Here is a 26,263-nt window from a genome sequence, read left to right as displayed (position 1 = left end):
TACTAATGTGGACATTTTCACTTTTTCCTTTGTAATCAGTATACATTTTATGTTATTATCATTATTAATTTATTCTTCTGGCCAGAACATCCATAATACTACACTGTTTTGGAACATGGACATTCTCACTTTGTTGCTAATCTTAAGGAACAGTGTTTTGTCCTTCATTTTAAGTACAATTTTAAAGCTACTTTACTAGATAGAAGAAGTAATTCAATGGTATGCTTTCATTTCCCTCTACAGTGAAGAAACTAATGATATTGTGCAAAGGAACAATGTAAGCGGTAATGTAAAACAGGGACTTGAATGTATGTCTCGATTTTACACCATATTCTTTTCATTACTTCATTTCCAAACGAATTACACAGAGTTCTAATTGTACAAGATAACCTTTTACACTGGTTAGCTTCTAACTGACACCATCGTGGTCTTTCTCTCTGGCAGTCTCAGTGAGATTTCAAAGAGAAAAATAGCAGCTCTGTTCAGAGACATAAAAAGAAAAAATAAATTCTGAGGTAATGAAGAAGTTATGGAAGACAATGAAAGAAGTTCAACAAAATCATGACAGTGTAAGTAATTAAAAAAAAAACTACATATGATTCTAGTGAAAGCTATGAATCTATCCACTCTTATATGTACAATAAAATCAGACACAAAAGGCTTTTCTGGCTATATAAGCTTAAGTTGTATATTAAACTATTTGTTAATTCTAGAATCCATTTAAATGATTTATGTAAAATGGTCCATGTAAACTGGGACATGTGCATTTTTATCCTGTTTTATTTTTATTTATTCAAAACATAATTTCCATCAAGTGAGATATCTAAAGTATGTTGCTTTTCCCTGAAATATAAAGTTAGACAACTAACATAGAAAAAAATACATTTATGATGGTCCTGAAAATCTTCACATTTGTCTATGGGAAGTGTCTCTATATTTTCCATTTGACTTTGGTAAGTCACACATGAAAATTCACACAAAAAATATGGAAGTCTATATTCTGAATACCTGTTAAAAGTATGAATTTTTGCTGAATCTTTTCCTCTCTTTAAGAGTATTTCATTGCTGGCCACCCATGTTAGTCTTCCACAATTCAATTATGCCATCCTTTTAAAAATTGTTCTGTTTATAGTTAAAACCCTTTACCAAAAAGATGATACATTGAGCCTCCTTGTATGTTTCAAGAGGTTAATAAAATACAATATACAAGGCCTTCCCTTTTGGTGTGGTGGTTAAGACTCCATGCTCTCATTGCAGGGGGCCCAAGTTTGATCCCTGGTCGGGGAACTCGATTCTACATGCTGCAACTAAGAGTCGTATGCCACAGCTAAGAAGCCTGCATGCCAAAACAAAGATCCCCCGAACTGCAACCAAGACCTAGCATAGCCAATAAAGAAATATTAAAAAATAATATGCAGAACTATAATGCCAGTTTAAAGTAATATGTGTTCAAAATAAAAATTTGCATTATACCATCCGTAATTCAGGTATTCAATATTAATAAACATGAATATCCTCTTCTATAAACAATATTTTGAGAAAAAACATAATTCTTTTGTTTAGAACTTCACTCTTTCAAGTTACTTTTCAGGTTTCAGCTTCATGTTGCTCTATGAGCATATTTCTGTAGCTTCTGTAACTAACACTCTTCAAGATATACAAACTAATAGGCAGCATCAGTAGTACTGAGGCAAGAGCTAGATGGGTCCCATGCTGAATAGTTTCTCCCTTGTGGACAGAATAATACCAGAAACTCCATAAAAGCAGGATGATTGAAGAGGGAGATAAAAGACCACGTATTCCTCATTCTCAAAGTGAAGGACACCTCCCTGACTACATATGCACAGAAAGTCTCCTTGGAAGTCAAAAGAGGAGGGACATCACCTCACTGTACGTGATGCTGCTACCCATAGGTCTCTTTGCTAGCATCCATCTTGGCACACACACATGGGAGGACCCAGAGATAAACCAAATACACGCCCAGAATCAGGCAAAGCAAGATGACTGGTTAAAGCATACTCAGAAGAAATGCCCATAAACATGATCCAAACTACCAGGAGGGCATGACTCTCTCTGAGCTTGCTCGTGTGTCTATCCACATGTATGGTACTATTTTTCTTCCTAGTAAACACTTGTTTCACTACTTTCTGTCTCTATGTGGAAATTCATTTCTACACAGCTCACAGGCCAGGACCTTGCCACTATCTATGGTGGCCCAGTGGTCAGGATTCAGCACTCTCCCTGGAACTGCCTGACCTCAATCTCTGGCCAGGAAACAAAATCCTGATTCAAGCCGCCACAGGCCAATACCACCTGAGATCACTGTTAACAGTAATAGAAACCTTCTTCTTACAAGAGATTACTATTTACTAAAGCATTCCATTTTCTATCATAACTCATTTTGTCAGCATAATAATCTTTTGAAGCAGGTATAGTACCCAAGTTTATTTTACAAAAGAGTAATCTGAGGCATACTGAAATGTGTTACTTGTCATAGTCTTAACCATTGTAAGAACTCTTGTAGGGCTTCACCCTATGCCTACAAGCCCCGTGCTTGCCCAGGTTCATGGCCAAAGAAAGAGGCCAGAGTCAGTTAGAGACACATTAATGGTTTACCCGGGAGCTTACCCATCTGAGGTCAGGTCCTGGAGTGATGCCCCATCCTGCGCAGCAGAAAGCCAGCAGGACATGGCAGCAGTCTTCATGCCAGGGGAAAGGGGAGATTACCAATTATTAGGGAATTGATGTCATGCGGGCTCATCAGTTTCCAGGGAAACCAGCAGAGAGGCACGCCCCTTATCACCCTTTGATAAAGAACAATTACCAGCTGGGGCCTGGGGCAAGTATATAGGAACTTCAGTCATGTGCTTAAGATTTAGGTGAAGCAGACACTAGTCTGGCAAGGTGACGTACAGAGAGCAAGAGAACAACCATCTTGAGTGACCAGACCACATCGCTCTTAATCACTGTAAAATTTACACATATATGTTAAACACCAACAGGGCTCCCCAGGTGGTGCTAGTGGTAAAGAACCTGCCTGCCAATGAAGGAGATGTTAGAGAAGTGGATTTGATCCCTGGGTTGGGAAGATCCGCTGAAGGATGGCATGGCAATCCACTCCAGTATTCTTGCCTAGAGAATCCCATGGAGAGAGGAGCCTGGAGAGTTACGGTCCATAGGGTCACACAGAGTCTGACACGACTGAAGCAGCTTAGCGTGAACATTAAACACCAACAAATGAAAAATAATAATAATAGAAAAATAATATTCCCTACTCTCTAAGGTTAAGAACAAGATTCTACAACCTCAACTGTCCACACACAGATTCCAGAGAAGAAAGTAAATGTCACAGTATTTGATTCAGAAAATTTTAAAATAACCTAAATAATGGTAAACATAGTTATTCATCAAAATAAATAGTAAAGGCTGCTGCTGCTGCTAAGTCATTTCAGTAGTGTCCAACTCTGTGCGACCCCATAGACAGCAGCCCACCAGGCTCCCCCATCCCTGGGATTCTCCAGGCAAGAACACTCAACTGGGTTGCCATTTCCTTCTCCAATGCATGAAAGTGAAAAGTGAAAGTGAAGTTGCTCAGTCATGTCCGACTCCTAGCGACCCCATGGACTACAGCCTACCAGGCTCCTCTGCCCATGAGATTTTCCAGGCAAGAGTACTGGAGAGGGTGGGATGATTTGGGAGGATGGCATTGAAACATGTATAATATCATATATGAAATGAATCGCCAGTCCAGGTTCGATGCATGATACTGGATGCTTCAGGCTGGTGTGCTGGGATGACCCAGAGGGATGATACGGGGAGGGAGGAGGGAAGGGGGTTCAGGATGGGGAACATGTGTATACCTGTGGTGGATTCATGTTGATGTATGGCAAAACCAATACAACATTGTAAAGTAATTAACCTCCAATTAAAATAAATAAATTTATATTTTTAAAAAAAGAGTACTAGAGTGTTTTGCCATTGCCTTCTCCGAATAGTAAAGGCAAGTATAATCATATCTGTAAAACTATAAAATAACAGGCTCTGATCTTAAGTTAGCATTTTATCATCTTAAGAGCACCAAAGAACACTCTTGAAAACTCAGGTCTAAAATTGGATTTTGTAACACTCATACACATTCTCAAGAGCATAGCCTAGCCCTCTCTGAACGTGAATAATTATACCTGTGTTGTCTTCATGTTGACACTCTTTAGACACTCTGAATAAAGCATCAAATGTTTTTCAGTTCTGAGGTCAAGATATTGGTCAGCATTTCACCTGACTTTTTAAAGAGAATATTCCAGACCAATTTTATTATCTTCTATGTGGAGAAGGAAATGGCAACCCACTCCAGTTCCCTTGCCTGGAAAATCCCATGGATGGAGGAGCCTGGTGGGCTATAGTCCATGGGGTTGCAAAGAGTCAGACACGACTTCACTTTCACTTTCACTTTCATGATAAAGGGACAGTCCTCAAAGTGTGTGTGGGGGGGAAGATTTTCATTAGTTACATCTGAGTTATACTTCTATTTTCATCCTATATTCCAGTTAGCAGTTAAGTACAAAGGTTTATGGGTTAAGAATCCCTGCAGAAGTGCATCCAGGTGCCTTTAGAGGCTGTCTAGAAGAGGAGGTGGGGAAGGGGAGGGGCAGAGTCAAGATAGAAATGATGGGCCTCTAGACTATCCTGAAAGGCTTAAATACAGGAGCTCTGCTTTCTCTCTTTTATTTATTTATGTAAGCTTTGAAGTGTGTTTGAAGAAAGAGTATGTTTACCTCAACATTCAAAAAAACAAAAATTTCAAACCATACACTTACCAGTGTGTTCTCAATGACTGGAACATCAGATTCTAAGGGATCTTAGCACTAATGCCTTAACTGGGCAATTTGACAGGGATTAAGGGCCAATATGATTTAATATTTTTATTAATAATCTAGATGAAGGAACTCAGATTATAGTCTCATATTTCTAATTAATATTAATTTAGGTATGTTTACCAACCAAAGTTAAAAGCAAACTGATAAATTACATGAAGAATCATTCAGAAATATGATGAAGTTTATTAGCATTAGGATTTGGGGCCAAGAACAAACACATCAAATTGAAATGGAGAAGGGATATACAAGCAATGACAGTATTAAAAAAAAAATTGACTATCCGATAATCATGGTGTTTAAGAAGGTAGTAATAGGTTAACAGTAGTTGGCTATATTAATAGCAGTTTTAATGTAAGAAGCTACTTTATTTGACATTGGACAGGCTCTAATTAGAGTATGCCTTTTGATAGTCTCACTTGAAAAGTTTATTGAAAAGGTAAATAAGGACTAGTGAAGAACACAAAATACTAAAGTATTCCTATGAGAAAAAGTTGAAGTATTTACCTTGAAAACGAGATGACTATATGGACAAATTACTGTGCTCAAAGGCTATTAATAATTATAATAAATTGTTCTGCCTTAAAGAGGACTGCCAGGTATGAGGGACATATAGAAATATGGTCAGATAATTTAATTTGCTATAAGTAAGCCATTTTTATAATGAGAAAGTTTTTAAATACTAGAATATCCAAGTGGGAGAGGTTATAAGACTTTTATCCTTAAATAGCTTTTGCAGTAAAAAAAAAAAAAAATGTATTCCCTGCCCTGGTTCACCTAGGCTATTTCACTGGTTTATCTTCACTTCACAAATACCCATCTAGGGATACTGGAAATGTCAAGGTTTCACCCTTGTAAAGCTATCTTCTGAAGCTCATGGATCTTTGTGATACTTTCCACATGAAGTATGTTTCTTCCTGGTTCTACCTATCCACCCAGCTCAGAATTAATACTACCCTGCTAGTTCACACAGGTAAAGCACAAAAATCTGTGTCAGAAGAAAACATGTGGCAGAAGTACTTTGCAGTTCAGATATACTACTGGCACAGTGCTGCCATTGCTGCCACTCTTGCCTAGTCACTCCAGTCGTGTCTGACTCTTTGTGACCCTGCAGACTGTAGCCGGCCAGGCTCCTCTGTCAATGGGATTCTCTAGGCAAGAGTACTGGAGTGGGTGGCCACACCCTCTTCCCGGAGATCTTCCTGACCAAGGGATCAAACCTGGGCCTCCTGCATTGCAGGCAATTTTTGTTCATAAATATATATTCTGAGGTTTCTCTTATATGTATACCTGGCTTGCTTGAAGGTTTTCCCAAGATCTTAAGGGCTAGATCCTATGTTTTGACCCCTCTAGACTTTTGTCTTTGTTTTTCCATAAATGTCCATCTGGCCTAGCAGGCACCTTGATTTCTGTTGGCCCCTTTCCCTACAAGGTCCTCTACTGTCTCCATTTCTATAGACTCCTCCATGTAACCTGACTATGACAATCAGACCTGTCAGATACCATGGACGTCCACCCATATCACCTCAGCACATGCAGTTCCATCTCATAGCCATACTAACAGCTAAGGCCCGAGGCATCAAACTGAACTCTACTCATGCTTACAAATTGCACTCACCGCTTCTACCAACTCACCTTACCCAGACCCAGGGTAAGAGAGTTACCTGAGAGTGGCTTTTTTTTTGGCCACAAGAGCTTGAATGGCACAGTAGGAGGCTCTGGTAATGCCTCTGAGGAGAGGTGGCCTTTAACCAAGTGTGAATAGGTAAATAAATTGGATTTTATTCCCCAAAGGCAAGATAATTCTAAGATGTGTTCCATAGGACTCTGCTAGAGTTCTCCAGGTTCAGGCATCAGTTGCCTGCAGTGACTCATAATTACAGCTTATTGATTCTCTGTCTCATTTTTTTCTGAAATAGACTAATGGTAACACAAATACTTGACTCTGCCTGCAGGTGAACCAATCCCAAAATAATCTCTCTCCATATATTTACTTGTGCTGTTTTTGTTGTTGTTTTTAATGTGCTGTTTTTAATAGTATTAATTAAAAAAAAAAAAAAAAAAACAGAGGGAGAGAGAGACTTCCCTGGTGTGCCAGTGGCTAAGACTCAGCACTCCAAATGCACGGGGCCCAGGTTTGCTCCCTGGTCAGGGAACTAGAACCTACATGCCCCAGTTAAGAATTCACATGCCTCAAATAAGAGTTCACATGTCACAACTAAGACCCAGCACAGCCAAATAAATATTTAACATGTGCATGTGCACACACACACACACACACAGAGAAAACCTCTAATTAACATTTTAAGGAAGAACAAATACTGCTGGTTTCCGTATATTCACTGTGCTCACAACAAATGCCTCACTATCACATTTGGGAAGATGGTATATATTCTCCCAAACAGACAACACTCAAACATTTGTTGTTCCTGGCAGCTCCAAGTGAGATTTCTTACAGAACACTGATTCTACGTTCTAGCATGAGAGGATGCAGACACAGAAATTCCTTGTTTTAAATACACTTCCCTCTACATTTCAGTATAGTGATTATAAAGATCCTCTCCTTCTATTCAAGGAAAGAAAGAAATTACCTTATGTATTGTTCTTTGGCTTCTGATCATGCTATGTGACACTTCAGCAAAGCCTGTACACAATGAATTCTATCATTTCGGCACATGTGGCAGTTAAATGTGCTCATTTGCATAAGTTATAACCATATACATAAGTAAAAGCATTGTTCGTGACAGTAGATCCGACTTTGGGGATACATATGAATTTCTAAAGTTCTAATGGATTTCAGCATTGACATTATGGCACAGAAATAAAACATTCCTTGCAATCATTCCAGGGATTCCAGATGGTGAAGAATGCTACAATATTTCAATGGAAGGTAAAGCAGACTTACCCGAATCATCATGACTGCACATCTGATATCATGAATTGTATCATAGATCTTCTTTGAGATGTCCACGAATTGACTATCATCAAACACATCCAAAGAGTTTTTACTTAAGGCTTCCAAGGCAACATTGACTTGTGTTACAAATTCAGGAATTGCTGTTAAAATGAATAAGAAAGAGAAAATTGTCTTATTTGTATTTTCAGATTACTGGGAAATGGAGAATCATATTGTTAAATACATATTTGATTAATAAACTTTCAATTATTTTTTTAAATGTATGAAGACAAACATTTTCGCAGGATAATCTTGAAACTCTGAAATGTAAAGAGAATCAAAGACAAGAAAGACATCTTAATGAAAATATTTTTTAAAATTATATTTCTCCTTTATAGCATTTGTTTTACTATGTCTGGAAGCATATTATCATTTTTTGCCCTATCCATTGTAAGCCTAAATAAATTACAAAAAAGAATTGGTGTGAATAACAGTTGAAATCATAGAGAGAAAGATATTTTTTTAAAATTGAGTTGCAAAATAGAAGAAAATTACCTAAACCTACTAATTCTATCTCACAGAAATAATAAAAATACTTTAACTTTCTTTTGATAAAAATATTTCCCCCTCATCAAAAAGATTAATGAAAAGAAATCAGTGATCTTATATAAAAACATTTCTATCTAAAATGAGAACATTGAATGAATGTAGGGATATATCAATCAGTAAGGCCAATCCATAGAATGTTCTTTTTTAATTAAGGTTTCAAACTGTGTTAGTCCTCTGTCATGTCCGACTCTTTGTGAGCCCATGGACCTCTGACCCATGAGGCTCCTCTGCCATGGAATACTCCAGGCAAAAATACTGGAGTGGGTTGACATTTCCTTCTCCAGAGAATCTTTCTGACCCAGGAACTGAACCCAGGTCTCCTATGCGGGCAGATTCTTGACTGTCTTTGCTATCAGGGAAGTCAAGATTTCAAAATGCATACAAGCTAAGTCACTTCAGTTGTGTCTGACTCTGCAAACCTATGGACTATATCCCACCAGGCTCCTCTGTCAATGGGATTCTCCAGGCAAGAATACTGGAGTGAGTTGCCATTTCCTCCTCTACCAGATCTTCCTGACCCAGGAATTGAACCCATGTCTCTTAGATCGGCAGGCAGGTTCTTTACAACTAGCGCCATCAAATAGTCTCAATTAAACACATTTCTCCAACTTTGCTCCCAGCATCAGGGTCTTTTCAAATGAGTCAGCTCTTCGCATCAGGTGGCCAAAGTATTGCAGTTTCAGCTTCAACATCAGTCCTTCCAATGAACACCCAGGACTGATCTCCTTTAGGATGGACTGATTGGATCTCCTTGCAGTCCAAGGGACTCTCAAGAGTCTTCTCCAACACCACAGTTCAAAAGCATCAATTCTCTGGTGCTCAGCTTTCTTTATAGTCCAACTCTCACATCCATACATAACTACTGGAAAAAACCATATCCTTGACTAGACGGACCTTTGGTGGCAAAGTAATGTCTCTGCTTTTTAATATGCTGTCTAGGTTGGTCATAACTTTCCTTCCAAGGAGTAAGCGTCTTTTAATTTCATGGCTGCGATCACCACCTGCACTGATTTTGGAGCCCCCCAAAATAAAGTCAGCCATTGTTTCCACTTTTTCCCCATCTATTTGCCATGAAGTGATGGGACCCAATACCATGATCTTAGTTTTCTGAATGTTGAGCTTTAAGCCAACTTTTTCACTCTCTTTCACTTTCATCAAGAGGCTCTTTAGTTCTTCTTCACTTTCTGCCATAAGGGTGGTGTCATCTGTGTTATTGATATTTCTCCTGGTAATCTTGATTCCAGACTGTGATTCATCCAGCCCAGCATTTTGCATGATGTACTCTGCATATAATTTAAATAAGCAGGGTGACAATATACAGCCTTGATGTACTCCTTTTCCTATTTGGAACCAGTCTGTTGTTCCATGTCCAGTTCTAACTGTTGCTTCCTGACCTGCATACAGATTTCTCAAGAGGCAGGTCAGGTGGTCTGGTATTCCCATCTCTTTCAGAATTTTCCACAGTTTATTGTGATCCACACAGTCAAAGGCTTTGACATAGTCAATAAAGCAGAAATAGATGTTTTCCTGGAACTCTTGCTCTTTTGATGATCCAGCAGATGTTGGCGATTTGATCTCTGGCTAATACTTAGTTGAATGACAAAGACAATGTTTCACAAAGTAATTATGCTAATATAGTGCAGAACTGAGTTTTGAACTCTGACTGCCAGAAGGCATAGTTTAAACTCTAACTACTAGACCATATCATAGGGAGGAAGTTTCTGCCCCATGTGAAACAGCAGGATAAAGGTAGACTAATTTTTAGAGTCATAATTCTAAACCTGGAAGATATAAATGCTTTATCTAATACAAAAATATTAATAAATGTTATTTTTATTTTTTCCTACTTTCAAATCCCTATCTTCATGTATGGCATACCGTCTCTTGCAATCCTACCTGCCGTGTTCTTGATATGGGGGAATGTTGGTAATATACATGGGAGTCATATTTTGGGGATTCCCCAATGGCTCAGTGGTAAAGAATCTGCCTGCAACGCAGGAGATGCAGGTTCCATAATTCAGTTGGGAAGATCCCCTGAAAATGGCAACTCATTCCAGTATTCCTGCCTGAAAAATCCCATGGGCAGAGGAGCATGGAGACTACAGTCCAATGGGTTGCAAAGAGTTGGACACAACTGAGCATGAGCACAAGGCATATTTTATTTAGTACCTTCTTGCTTCCACCTACTAAAATGTATCATCTGTAGCCTAATTCTTACGTACTATCCCCACCAGGGGTATCCATTCTGCTTTTCTTCTCTGTCCATTCTTTAGGAGTGAAAGTGAAAATGAAAGTCTCTCAATCGTGCCCAACTATTTGTGACCCCATGGACTATAGAGTCCATGGAATTCTCTAGGCCAGAACACTGGAGTGGGTAGCTGTTTCCTTCTCCCAGTGATCTTCCCAACCCAGGATTGAATACAGGTCTTCTGCGTTGCAAGTGGATTCTTTACGAGCTGAGCCACCAGGGAGGCCAATCCAATAAAAAGAGGCACCTAGTTGGGAATTCCCTAGTAGTCTACTGGTTAGGACTCTCCTATTTCACTGCTGAAGGTCTGGGATCAATCCTTGGTCAGGTTCAGCAAGCCATGCAGTTACACAGCATGGCCAAAAACAAACAAAAAAAAGGGGGCAGGTGGGGGGGCACCTGGATGCATATGGCAAAATATAGCTATTAAACATTAAATTCATTAAAATTAATTTTAAAATTTATTTCCTCGACCACATATACCACAGCTCAGGTGCTCAACAGACATAATCAGTTGAGTCACTCAGCTGTGTCCAAATCTGAGACCACATGGACTGCAGCACGCCAGGCTTCCCTGTCCATCACCAACTCCTGGAGCTTGCTCAAACTCATGTCCATTGAGTCGGTGATGCCATCCAACCATCTCATCCTTTGTTGTCCCCTTCTCCTGCCCTCAATCTTTCCCAGCATCAGGGTCTTTTCCAGTGAGTCAGCTCTTCGCATCAGGTAGTCAAAGTATTGGAGCTTCAGCTTCAGCACCAGTCCTTCCAATGAATATTCAGGACTGATTTCCTTTAGGATGGACTGGTTGGATCTCCTTGCAGTCCAAGGGACTCTCAAGAGTCACCTCCAACACCACAGTTCAAAAGCATCAGTTCTTTGGCGCTCAACTTCCTTTATGGTCCAACTCTCACATCCATACATGACTACAGAAAAAAAGCATAGCTTTGACTAGAGAGATCTTTGTTGGCAAAGTAATGTGCCTGCTTTTTAATATGCTGTCATAGCTTTTCTTCCAAGGAGCAAATGTCTTAATTTTAAGGCTGCAGTCACCATCTGCAGTGATTTTGGAGTCCCCCAAAATAAAGTCTGTCACTGTTTCCATTGTTTCCCCATTTATTTGCCATGAAGTGCTGGGACCAGATGCCATGATCTTAGTTTGTTAAATGTTGAGTTTTAAGCCATCTTTTTCACTCTCCTGTTTCACTTTCATCAACAGTCTCTTTAGTTCCTTTAGCTTTCTTCCATAAGAGTGGTGTCATCTTCATATCTCAGGTTACTGATATTTCTCCTGGCAATCTTGATTCCAACTTGTGCTTCATCCAGCTTGGCAGTTTGCATTATGTACTCTGCATGATAGGCAGGATGACAAAATATGGCCTTGCCATACTCCTTTCCCAATTTGGAACCAGTTTGTTGTTCCATGTATAGTTCTAACTGTTGCTTCTTTATCTGCATACAGATTTTTCAGGAGGCAGGTAAGGCAGTCTGGAATTCCCATCTCTTTGAGAATTTCCCACTATTTATTGTGATCCACACTGTCAAAGACTTCTGAATTCTGTTTTGAGAGTGGCAATATGGAATGTTTCTATCATCAGAAAAACTTCCAATGGATAATACTATTCTCCAGTGGATTCTTTATCAGCTATAATGTTCTATAGTGAAATTTCATTAAATGGCTTTCCCGTTTTCAGTGAACAGAATAGCAAAGGCAAGGAGAAAGCTAATTCAAGCATTTTGCCTAGGAGAAATAGCTTTGAACCAAATTCCCACTAATTTCAATGTGACTCCCAAGGTATCAATGTATTTCTAATCTGGGCCTTCTCCCTGAATTCCAGAACTATAGATTCAACTGTCCACTGCAAAATTCTACCTGAATTTTTAGTAACACTTCAAATCCATCTGTTGAAACCAAAATACCTGGAAAGCCTAATTTTCTTCCACTATTTTCTATTTTGGTGCCTGGTCATCCATGAAAAACACCCAGCTGTCTTCTTTACCTCACAGTCTTTTTTACCCTCTATATCCAAATGTCCACCAAGTGTAATCTCCTCTAACTATATAAATATATTGTAAAGCCATTGCCAGTATAGCTCCACTGCCTCTAACCATCATTATATCTCCTGCTCAAGTGCTCCCCATAACCCTTCTGCTTAAGATCTTCTCATTCTTCAGATTCATCAATAAGTACTGACACAATCTTTTGACAAAACAACTCAGTAATAAGTACACCAGTGTTCGTCACAAAATAGATTCTCAATAAGTTGTTTTATTAGTAAGTCATGTCACTACAGTATTCATAACTCTTCACTGGTTCCTGGAAACTTTCTCCCAAGTGTGTAGCCTGGCTCATAATAGATAAATCATTAAATGAATTAAGTTATCACATGAGTTAATGAGTGAATATATAAAAGTTAGATAAAAATATAAGTACAATGCAACATGTTCAGCTTGTATAATTTGGGTTTTGTTCATACTTGGTAATCTCCAAAAATATAATTATGTGGGCTTATGAGAACAGTCAGCATATTTAATGAGTTAATCTTTACTTTTTATAGTGTTGAGAGAAGAAGAAACTCTTAAGAAAATGTGTCCAGTTATTTCACATTCCCAGGTGCTGGAGTGAACAGCAACCACCCCCACCCCCAACCAAAACGATCACTCCAGAGAAAAAGATAAAGCTTCTGCTGCTGCTGCTAAGTCACTTCAGTCGGGTCCGACTCTGTGTGACCCCACAGACGGCAGCCACCAGGCTCCCCCGTCCCTGGGATTCTCCAGGCAAGAACACCACTTTGATATTCTCATCACTGAATCGATGGATATGAGTCTGAGCTAAATCTGAGAGATAGTGAAGGCCAGGGATGCCTGGTGTGCCGTAGTCCATGGGGTCACAAAGAGTCAGACATGACTCAGCAACTGAACAAAAATAATGTTCACCCTAAAGACATAGATAAATGCAAAGAGATGTTGTACCAAAACTCGTGGTGTTTTATCACTGACAAAACCCTCTTCAAAGTCTTCCCTACTAAAAAAAATGTTTTTCTCATCAAGCAAAATACTGTGCCATACAATAAAAATTTAACTTTTCCATATCTTCCATCTGTTACTAATCTCTCTACAATTTGAAACTGCTCTCGTCATCTCCTATGGAGATCTTGGCCAAAAAAAAAAAATAAATAAAAGGAGAGAGGGATAAGCATAAAATTATGTAAAGGTCTAGTTTTCACTGTCATGTGAAGTAATGTGAGAAAGATTTAGCATACTTTAAGGAAAATACAACATATTTATTATTGCAACATGATTTCATTTTGACTCTTCTAGAGGCCTCTTACTAATAAACTAATATTAGTTTCAATTAAAATGAAATCTTTGAGAAGCAAATGTTTAATTTCTGAAGTACAGATGGAAACTACTACTTTTTTCACTCTAACAGCATAAATGAACTATTCAAAGCTGGTATATAATACATTCCTCATTTCATTAGTTTAAACATCAGCTGTGGGTGTGCTTTATTCACACTATGGACATATGGTTGCTTGGATCAGAGTTGAAGTAAAATTTTTTAATGCTTTCAAGAAAATACAAAGTGAGTATAATTAAGTAGCCAGTTAATGGTAATTTAAAAGGAAAAGCAAATTGACAAAGCTATCTCAAATCCATAATCTACTTAAGTTTCAAGAGAACAAGGTTTATACATAATATACCATTGTGTTACACAATCATCGATCAAAGAGAGGGACACCTTAAACAAATTCACTCTAATCAATTGAAATGCCAGGTAGAATCAACTGTTCTGAACTTTGGAGTGTAGATTTGTTAAACAAAAGTGGCCTTTGGGTCAATATCTTGTCAGCTTCAAACTTAAAACTATCTTGTCTATTTTATACTGCCAGATTCAAAGCCAGCCCTGAACTCATTAGAAGTCTGTACTTTCTCTACCAACTTTATTCAGAATATACAGAATAATCACATCCATTGAGTGCTTACTCATCTTGACACTGTATTAAGCATTTTATATGCATTGTTTTATTTAATCCTCACAGCAGCTCTGTAAGGCGGGAACTATCTGACTGTGACGCCGAGAACTGTAGCCTGCCAGGCTCCTCTGTCCATGGGCTTTTCCAGTCAAGAATAGTGAAATGAGCTGCCATTCCTTCTCTAGGGGAGCTTCCTGACCCAGGGATCAAACTCAGGTGTCCGGATTGCAGGCAGATTCTTTACCTTCTGAGCCACCAGGGAAGCCTTTATAATGCTATCTTGATTTTACTGATGAGGAAACTGAGGTCAAACAGCTGATAACTGAGACTTTCAGAGCTTGCTCTCTGAACCCCAAAGCTGCACTGCCTCCTTCTGATAAATAAAATACTTTGGGCTTCTTAATTTCAGTGCTCCTTGGAAGATTAATGTTAATTTTCTGCCAATAGAGCCAATTTCTCCCAGACCTTGAGTCTCTCTCTGGTAGTAACTCAAGAATATTTTATCCTTTCTCAATTCTTGCTAAATTTATTATGTGCTTTTGAAAGTAGGCAAGGGCACATAATTATTGGATTAAGTAGGTCAGAAAAAAATTTGAACTCATTATAGCTAATCATCTCAAATTGTGTCACTAAATTATGTTTTCCATCATTAACAAAATGCAGGTTAAAATATTTCTAATTATACTATTATCTTTGAAAATTACCAATGATAGAGGAATTTGGCTTTGAGAATTCACATAATGCTAAGTCATCATTTCTTTACATTCTGCTAAGTAAGTGGGGAGAAATGAATAATAACAGAAAGTGCAGTTAAGCATATGCATGACTTCTATAAATATCACATACTCTTAATTTTTAAAATTTGTAGAACAAACATTGATTATCAAGGTTCTTTGTCCCTCACACATGACATATAAAAATCAATAACCAGTGAGAATTTTGCTTTTCTTCAAATGAGAGAATCAAAGATCAGAGTGAGTGCTTTAAAACACATCACCCAGTTAACAAGAAATTTAACTGACTTCACTGTTGACTTTTTGAACATGTGGATTGGCTAAAAAAAAAAAAAAAAAAAAAAAAAACGACAAAACAACTAAAAAATGAAATAGCAAAGAGAAAAACTGTTGTCATGGCTTTATGATGCTGATACTTTTTCTCCCCTTTGGCAGAGATCTTTTCTCTATGAAATTCTGGATCACTTAATTAGGCTGAGTGTCCAGCTTTGGGTATTGCCAGCAATGAAAGAGGACTTAGCTGTTTCCCCTAGATCTTAGTCTTGATGTTTCTCAATAATATATGAATATTAATAAATGATATTCATTTATTTAGATGTTTTAGGAATTAGTCATGACTACTTAATGTAAAATTTAGCTCTGTCACATTTTTTCTCATGTCCTTTTCAACTGTGTTAACATCATGTTAATTGGTTAAAGGAATGTACTTAAAGACTATTTAAGTCTTTAAAGTTGCACCTGTACCAAGTAATGTTCTGTGATGTCCATTGCTCATTATGTACCACATTAATTTAATTGAATTAACACATTATCTCTTAAAATTTTTTGTTAGTTGTTTCTGTATATCTTAGAGGTGGATGAGCTTAGAGATGCATCCTATAAGTTTTACTCAAACCTTCAAAATAATTGCAGCTTCAAATGACATCTTGATTGCAGTGTCGTGAGACTAGGGCAGAATTACACAGCTAAGCCACTCCTGGATTCCTAATTCTCAGAAAATGTGAAAGATAGTATTTGTTGTTTTAAGCTGCTAAATTTGGTGACAATTTCTTTTACAATGGATAATTACTACACTAAGAGACTGGAAAGGTCTAAGAGAGTACATTATTTTTGCCCATATAGGTTCATTCAGATGGAATCATACTGTATATATTGTTTTGTATCAAGTTTCACTTGGCATTGAGGCTATGAGATTTAACTCACATTGTTGTATATAGGTTATTTTTTTCTTATTACTATACAGTATTTCATTGTACAACTATATCACATATTTATTTACCCATTCTACAGGTAATGGGCATTCAGATAATTTCAATTTGAGACTTTTATACATAGTGATGCTATGAACATACTGTACATCTTTTGGTACTGGGATATGTGTACTTATTTTCAGGGAAGTTACATACATATTTCAGGGACTATATCTATCAGTGTAATTTCTGAATCATAGAATATATTTTTGTACCATATTAGTAGACACTGACAGTTTTCAAAGTGGTTGAATATATTTTATTTCTATCAACAGTGCTTGAGAGTTCTAGTTGTAATGATAACACTTTTGGAATATTCTGGCTTTTACATTTTAGCCTTTCTGTTCTCTCTTTCCTTTTAATGTGGGAATCAGGTGTGTGTGTCTGTGTGTGTGTGTGTTCTACTGGTTAAGCTTCTGTATTGCTTTCAATTTTTATCTACTCTCTTGCCTTTTTTGAGTTTTGAATGGTTTGAATTTTCCTTTTAGAAATATTCATCTTATCTATTGCTCAAGATCATTCATTAACCACTTGAATTTCTAGTATCAAGAAAAACACACACAGGAAGAGTGAAAGAAAAGAAGCTTTGTTTAAAGTGGATTTGGGAGTCCAGAAGGGACAGTTCTCACATCCTATCTCTTGACATCAATTGTAGACTCAACAGGAAGAGACATACCTTTGCATTTCTGAAAGGAAGAAAGTTCCTATTTTACTACCCAGCAGGTTGTTTGTTAGTCACTAATTCGGGTCTGACTTTGTGACCCCGTGGACTGTAGGCTGTCAGGGATTTCTCAGGCAAGAATACTGGAATGGGTTGCCATTTCCTTCTCCAGGGGATCTCCCAGACCCAGGGATTAAACCCACATCTCTTGCATTGGCAGGTGGATTCTTTTCCACTGAGCCACCACAGGGAAGCCCGGTAGGAAGAAGACATTCTCCTTGCCTGGCAACAGCCCAGCCAATGAGAGACTGTCATGACTCTGCCAATGAAAAGCCACTACACTTCAAACTCCCAGTTTCCTCCAATGGGCATTTTGTTTTTAACAGCCCCTCCCCCACTCTTCCTTCTCTATAAAAGAATATTCCTCTCCTTTGTTTGCCAAACCTGCCTGTGGTTTACCATAGATTCCATGTCCTGCGTTGCAATTCTTTGCTATTATTGAATATAACTATTTTGCTGGTAAAATACTTGACAATTTCAATTTTTAGGTAAATAGAAATGTCTTGTGGAGAAAAAAAGAATCTCTAAAGATACTAAAGTATATACATAGAATGTGAAGGTTTCTAGTAATGGAAACATTTTTTTCTGACCTGTATTGGTGAGGTAGTCTTTCACATGCTGCTGGGGATTTGCTGGGTGAAAATAAAAAGAGTTGATCTCAGCTCCCTAAATTCCAGCTCTTCAACATGTCCAGCTGTCTATGATTATATGTCTGCATACAACCCTTTTCTTAACTCTACTTGGTAACTTTCTACCTACTCTTCACATTTAATTTAGATATCAGTTTCCCTGTGAAACGTTCCCTGATCACTAGCCCACCCAAGCCTCTGGCTGTATTAGGCGATCTTGTCTTGCTGATGCTTCAGACATACATTTGCTAAAGATGCTATGTCTCTAACTGTATGTATTTTCTTATATTCAGCCACACTGCCAACAAAGGTCCCTCTAGTTAAGGCTATCATTTTTCCAGTAGTCATATATGGATATGAGAGATAGACTATAAAAAAGCTGAGCATCGAAGAATTGATGCTTTTGAACTGTAGTGCTGGAAAAGACTCTTGAGAGTCCCTTGGACTGCAAGGAGATCTAGCCAGTCCATCCTAAAGGAAATCAGTCCTGAATATTCATTGGAAGGACTGATACTGAAGCTGAAACTCCAATACTTTGGCTACCTGATGCGAAGAGCTGACTCATTTGAAAAGACCCTGATGCTGGGAAAGATTGAAGGTTGGAGGAGAAGGGGACGACAGAGGATGAGATGGTTGGATGGCATCACCAACTTGAAGGACATAAGTTTGAGCAAACTCCAGGAGTTGGTGATGGACAGGGAAGCCTGGCATGCTTCAGTCCATGGGGTTGCAAAGAGTTGGACAGGACTGAGCGACTGAACTGAGCTGAAAACCTGATAGAGAGCTTTTAACATCAGAATCTCTGTCATCACCTTTGTTTCCTCAGGAAAGTGGTAGGTTGAGAGTCAGAATTCAAACATCAGGCACGCCACTCAGAGCCTGTACCCCTTCCACTGTGTTCCACTGCTTGATGCAATAATCATGCTGAGATATATCTTCAAACATTAAAGAACACTGAGGGTAACGAGAACTAAATTTTCAAGAGAAAAAAGGCCATCTATATAATATTACAATCAGATTGGTTTTAGACTTTTCATGAGCAACACTGGATGCTGAAAGGAAAAATATGAAGCAATGCATTCAAATTCTAAGGAGAAATTATTTCAGAATTGAGATTCAGTACTCAGCCAATTTACTAATTAAGTAAACAGTGAGATAAAGATTTTTTTTCAGACATACATATACACAGAATAGTTAATTTCCAAGAACTCTTCATTAGGAAGATACTTGTCAATAGAATCTCAAAACAAAAAGTGAATCAAAAGGGGAACATATGGGGCTGAGAAAACAATGAAGTCAGAAAAACAGTTGGAAATACCTTAGGGTATTTTTGTGTGTCATACCATGGATACAATGAGTAAGCATGTAGATATTTTTGAGAGCCAAAACTCTCATTATGAAATAAGGGAAGTACTACTATGGAATGTGATAAGACAAAGAACCCATAGGATGGGATTGCAATGGAGCTGTGAGCATGAACTCATGATTTCATATATAGCAATATATTACCTTTGTGTAAGAATGAAGAGGAAATGAGAACACATATTAATCTGTTTATTTTCATATTAAAAAACTCACATGAAAGATATAGGAAATTTATTATTTACAAGGGGTGCTAAGAATAGGGTAGAAGGAATAGGAGGAAAGAGATTAGTCTCTGAGAGTATATACATTTTGTGTATTTTTAACTCTTATAAGCATGTTAAGATTACACACTTTCAAAAAGATAAGAGGGGAAGGAAACCTAATAGCAAATGCAAATAGCAACTAATGAATCTGTTTTGAATTTTCAGGGTGTGTATCATCGAGTTGTTTATACTTACTACTTTCTAAAGCTGTGCTGTTAAATCCACTAGCTGCTAGAAATATCTTACTATTCAACTTAATTTGCATTAAATTGATACAGATTAAATATAATTAAAAATTCACTTCCTCAGTCACTCTGCTCACCATATATGGCTATCATTTTAAACACTGTAGATATAGCTCAGTTCTAGCCTCATTAAATGTTCTTTTGGACAACACTGTTTCAAATACTTTCAATTAATTATTTGTTGAGCATCTGTCCTCTGTAGGACACTGTTTTAGATACTGGAATAGTGATATGAGTACCAACTGTGTAGTTTGTCTATGTATACTTCGCCAGTAGAGTTGTAAATCTTTAGAAACAACCCCCCTTTGGAACCTAGAAATGAACCGGGCCATTACAAAACTGTCAGATTCTATTTACCGATATCATTCTTAGCTTTGTTGGTCAACACATATTCACCTTCATAAAAATATAAGTGGCTACCTAAACAAGAAAATATGTATATGTTTTGTTTGTGCTTTGAGAGACTATAGATATTTTTGCTTACTCTGTTAATCTCATGAAGGTTATAGGATTTCACATCCGCCAAAATTATCCCAGTTTTAATATATGCTAAAAATATTCTGGAATTTCAGTGCCAACTTGTTACTTTTACTTTGACAGAACTGTCATTATTTTAGTGAGTTATAATATTATAGTGAAAGAGTAGAGACTCAATTTCATAGATAGTGATTTTACTCTTTCTACAGTAATTCAGTATTACATGGTTTGTAAGGAAGGGCTTGCACTGTACGAGTGTATAACATTAAGATTTTTAAAGAAATATTTGATTTTTCTTGTATATGATACTCTTGTATATTGAATCTTCTTACTATTGCAATCAAAATCTCACATATTTCAAGGTGCCAAAATTAAGATGATTTAAATACATATGGATGTATAACTCATTCAACAGATATTTTTCGAGAAAATCAAATAAAAAATGTTTCTGAACTTCCTAAGTTTGTTGTATTGAATCACTCCTTTTACTATTCTTGAATGAATGGGGAAAAAAAATGCTGTAGGGAAGTTTCCTATTTAAGGCAATTGAAGAAACTTCTTTTATGAATATTTATCCCCCTAATTTCTTTCTTTCTTTTTTTTTTTTTTTGTAATGCTGGATATAGATGTATACATATAAATTCAAACACTATTTTAAACAAGTATACTAAAGTGAATTAAGATTTATAACTATGCTAATTTTTTAAAATAGCTACAGAAATTCAGAAATTTCTGTATCAGTATAAGCTAGGATTGTGAAAGACCAGTCAAAAAAATTTTTCTTTTAAGGAGCTAAAATTCTTTTGTAAAATAAACAAATAGGTCTACTTCTAGCATAGATACTTTCTGGATCCATGGGTCTATTCAAAATCACACATGAACCATATTCACTTTCTCTGGCCATATTTGGTTATAAGCAGAAAAACTAAAAACATTAAAAATGAATAGACAGGAAGATGTCAGATGTATGGAGAGAACAATGGGTCGTAAAATAAAGCATGGATTGTTGGAAGAAAAGATAGGTGTATAGAATCATGGGTATAAGAATGTGAATGTATGAAAGGTGAGATTAAACTTTATAACTCTACTTCCAAAAAAGAAAACTTCAAAGAAGCAAGTGTACAATAAGCTTTCAAAACTTAAAACAAGGCCAATATAACTGGAACTCCATAATGCAAGTTAGAGAAGACAAGGATAACTGCATAAAAATATTCCAGAGTTAAGGTACAATAATTAAGTAGAAAACTGATCACTTGCTTTCCAGGCAAAAATGAAGCAATGAGTTACAGGCTTCATGGTATTAAAATGGAGCTGAGTACTTAAAGGGGCTTCCCTGGTGGCGCAAAGGGTAAAGCATCTGCCTACAATGTGGGAGACCTGGGTTTGATCCCCAGGTTGGGAAGATCATCTGGAGAAGGAAATGGCAACCCACTCCAGTACTCGTGCCTGGAAAATTCCATGCATGGAGGAGCCTGGTAGCCTGAGAGTCCGTTGCAAAGAGTTGCACACAAATGAGCAACTTCAACACGAGTAGTTAAAACTTTTCTTTGGGACTGACGTAAGATTTTTCCAACACTACATGATGAGGAGAGTGAATGTTTCACTTAGGTATTTATATGTTTTGTTACTAAATGACAAAAAATGATCTTCACAAATAGTGTTAAAAAGATAGAAAAATATTCTTCAGAAGAATATTTCTTCTTAAAACATTATCATCATCTTCTTTAAAAAGTTAAAGTCCTGGAATTTTTGATTTGCACCTTTTTGGATTTCTGATGTGATATGATACCAAAAGGGCCTCGAAAATTTTGATTCTAGAGTGGAATTTAATGGATAAATGAATGAATAAGTTCACCATGACTTTTGACAGGAGTGAATCATAAATTATTTGAAATTAATGTCAATAGTGAGTTAGTTCTTAAAAGAGGAACATCCAGGGATATCAGACAAAAGAAACTCCTTTTATTTTAGATATTAAGTACTAACAGATTAAACTGATGTTTTCTTGTGAAAATTTAAGTAATTTGCCTTCTTGCTGCAGAAAGCTCAGATCTGGATTCTAAGTATGATAATATATCTGAAGGTGACCACCACAATATTTGGTGCATAATATGGTTCCAGAATAATAGCAGAAGGACACTTATTGATTATTTAAGTGTTATCTAAGTACCACTAATTTCGCTAGTGCTTTACCTATTCTGGAATCATTAAAGCATGACAGTGACATGTCTAGATTTCTAGTAGGGATTACTCTCTTCCTTGCATTTTATTTACATTGCAGTGTGCACAGCTGTAGCTCTGAGCAAAGGGTATATTCTTTCCTCAGTAAACTTTACTGTGACACAGTGGATTTTGATCGTGGCCCTATATTACAATCAATGGCAACCCACTCCAGTACTTGTGCCTGGAAAATCCCAAGGACAGAGGAGCCTGGTAGGCTACAGTCCATGGGGTCCCAAAGAGTCGGACAGGACTCAGCAACTTCACTTTCACTTTCCACTTTTATACATTGGAGAAGAAAATGGAAACCCACTCCAGTGTTCTTGCCTGGAGAATCCCAGGAACAGAGGAGCCTGGTGGGCTGCCATCAATGGGGTCACACAGAGTTGGACATGACTGAAATGACTTAACAGCAGCAGCTACATTAGAATCACCTGGAGAGCTATTAAAAGAGGACTGTGGAGATCAGTGGAGAAATAACTCCAGAAAGTATGAAGGGATGGAGCCAAAGCAAAAACACCCAGTTGTGGATGTGACTCTGACAGAAGCAAGATTCCTTGCTGTAAAGAGCAGTATTTCATAGGAACCTGGAACTTAGGTCCATGAATTAAGGCAAATTTGAAGTGGTCAAACAGGAGATGGCAAGAGTGAACATAGACATTCTAGGAATCAGCAAGCTAAAATGGACTGGAATGGGTAAATTTAACTCAATGACCATTATGTCTACTACTGTGGGCAGGAGTCCTTTAGAAGAAATGGAGTAGCCATCATAGTTAACAAGAGTCCAAAATGCAATTCTTGGGTGTAATCTCAAAAATGACAGAATGATCTCCATTCATTTCCAAGGCAAACCATTCAATGTCACGGTAATTTAAGTCTATGCCCTGACCAGTAACGCTGAAGTAGCTGATGTTGAACTGTTCTATGAATTCCTACAAGACCTTCTAGAACTAACACCCCCAAAAGATGTCCTTTTCATTATATGGGACTGGAATGCAAAAGTAGGAAGTCAAGAAACACCTGGAGTAACAGGCAAATTTGGCCTTGGATTACAAAATGAAGCACGGCAAAGGCTAATAAGAGTTCTGCCAAGAGAACACACTGGTCATAGCAAACACCCTCTTCCAACAACACAAAAGTAGTCTCTACACATGGACATCACCAGATGCTCAATACCAAAATCAGATTGATTATATTCTTTGCAGCCAAATATGGATAAGCTCTGTACAGTCAGCAAAAACAAGACCAGGAGCTGACTGTGGTTCAGATCATGAACTCCTTATTGCCAAATTCAGACTTAAATTGAAGAACGTGGGGAAAATCACTAACCATTCAGGTAACACCTAAATCAAATCCCTTATGATTATACAGTGGAAGTGAGAAATAGATTTAAGAGACTAGGTCTGATGGAGTGCCTGATGAACTATGGATGGAGGTTCATGACACTGTATAGGAGACAGGAATCAAGACCATCCCCATGGAAAAGAAATGCAAAAAAGCAAAATGGCTGTCTGAGGAAGCTTTACAAATAGCTGGAAAAAGAAGAGAAACAAAAAGCAAAGGATAAAAGGAAAGATATACCCATTTGAATGCAGAGTTCCAAGGAATAGCAAGGAGAGATAAGAAAGCCTTCCTCAATGATCAATGCAAAGAAATAGAGGAAAACAACAGAATGGGAAAGACTAGAGATCTCTTCAAGAAAACTAGATATACCAAGGGAACATTTCTTGCAAAGATGGGCTCAATAAAGGACCGAAATTGTATGGACCTAACAGAAGCAGAAGATATTAAGCAGAGGTGGCAAGGATACACGGAAGAACTGCACAAAAAAGATCTTCATGATCCAGATAATCATGATGGTGTGATCACTCATACTCACCTAGATCCAGACATCCTGGAATGTGAAGTCAAGTGGGCCTCAGCAAGCATCACTATGAACAAAGTAGTGGAGGTGATGAAATTCCAATTGAGCTATTTCAAACCCTAAAAGATGATGCAGTGAAAGTGCCACACTCAACGTGTCAGCAAATTTGGAAAACTCAGCAGTGGCCACAGGACTGGAAAAGGTCAGTTTTCATTTCAATCCCAAAGAATGGCAATGCCAAAGAATGCTCAAACTACTGCACAAGTCCATTCATCTCGCATGCTAATAAAGTAATGCTCAAAATTCTCCAAGCCAGGCTTCAGCAATACATGAACCGTGAACTTCCAGATGTTAACCTGTTTTTGAAAAGGCAGAGGAACCAGAGATCAAATTGCCAATATCTGCTGGATCATCAAAAAAGCAAGAGAGTTCCAGAAAAACATCTGCTTCTGTTTTATTGATTATGCCAAAGCCTTTGACTGTGTGGATCACAATAAACTGTGGAAAATTCTGAAAGAGATGGGAATACCAGACCACCTGACCTGCCTCTTGAGAAATCTGTATGCAGGTCAGGAAGCAACAGTTAGAACTGGACATGAAACAACAGACTGGTTCCAAATAGGAAAAGGAGTACGTCAAGGCTGTATATTGTCACCCTGCTTATTTAACTTCTATGCAGAATACATCATGAGAAATGCTGGACTGGAAGAAATACAAGCGGGAATCAAGATTTCCGGGAGAAATACCAATCACCTCAGATATGCAGATGACACCACCCTTATGGCAGAAAGTGAAGAGGAACTAAAGAGCCTCTTGATGAAAGTGAAAAAGGAGAGTGAAAAAGTTGGCCTAAAGCTCAACATTCAACAAACGAAGATCATGGCATGTGGTCCCATCACTTCATAACAAATAGATGGGGAAACAGTGGAAACAGTGGCTGACTTTATTTGGGGGGGGGCGCCTCCAGGATCACTGCAGATGGTGATTGCAGCCATGAAATTAAAAGACACTTACTCCTTAGAAGGAAAGTTATGACCAACCTAGCCTTATCCCCTCAAACTCTATTTACCCTTTCTTGTTAAACATGGTCACTTTTGGCCTTCTGTATAATTCTTGAACTGGAATCCTTCAGAAGCTGTAATACCGTTGCCTTAGTTCAGGCTTTCCTTTCTGTATCTCTCAGGAGGTTGACTGAGATGATGCCTTCTCTAACTCTCTGTCATATGTAGTTCTCAAAACTATCCATCTCACCACTATCGTGGTAGTCATTCTGACTACCAGTGCTCACCATCTCTCTGACCTGGTAAGACCCCTTGGTGGACTCTTAATTTTGAAAGTATGATATCCAACATTTTAGTCATAGAAATAATTTCCTTCATTTAACTCATTCCTTCTCCTTTAGCCTGGTAGCTACCAGGAATTTCATATCTGTCACTGTACACCTTAAACATTTAAAACAGCTTGTAACCTCCCTGACAAGCCAGCTTATTTACACCTCTCTCCATTCGTACATTATTTGCTTTCTAAGCCTTTCTTCATGTTCCTCGTTACAGTAATTCCCCCCTCTTTTTTAAAGAGCTGATACAGATGCTACTTGATGAGGAAGCCTTTCTGAGACTTCTCCTTTTCTCCACCCATATCTCAGATTGTATTATTATTCTGCTTCTGTGCCTCAAATATTATTATTTGTCATTATGTTTTACATTCCACAAAGATAAGGCACTTAAAAGGTGTGTGTATGTGTGGGTGTGGGTGTGCCCTGAAAGCCTGGAGTCATCGACTTCTCTCACCAAATCGACTTCTCCTTTTCCCCACATACACTGCACCTTCCATATTCAGTCAATAAGTGTGTAGATTTAGCTTCCCTAATATGTTTCTGGCACATACAGTTGCT

The 26,263-nt window shown here is 37.8% G+C and overlaps 1 protein-coding gene across 2 annotated transcripts in view; it reads right to left on the bottom strand.

The window, feature by feature from the left end:
- Window positions 1–26,263, bottom strand: part of CTNNA3 (catenin alpha 3) — a 1,846,273-nt gene that overhangs the window by 398,475 nt on the left and 1,421,535 nt on the right. For both annotated transcript variants that reach the window (XM_040242231.1, XM_040242230.1), the window contains exon 13: window positions 7,777–7,928. In XM_040242231.1, coding sequence (XP_040098165.1) covers window positions 7,777–7,928 — 152 coding nt within the window. The remainder of the gene's footprint in view (window positions 1–7,776; window positions 7,929–26,263) is intronic.

The sequence above is a fragment of the Oryx dammah genome, unplaced genomic scaffold, assembly GCF_014754425.2.
Source record: "Oryx dammah isolate SB20612 unplaced genomic scaffold, SCBI_Odam_1.1 HiC_scaffold_6, whole genome shotgun sequence".
Classification (NCBI taxonomy): Eukaryota; Metazoa; Chordata; class Mammalia; order Artiodactyla; family Bovidae; genus Oryx; species Oryx dammah.
This window is presented reverse-complemented; position numbering and strand designations above follow the sequence as displayed.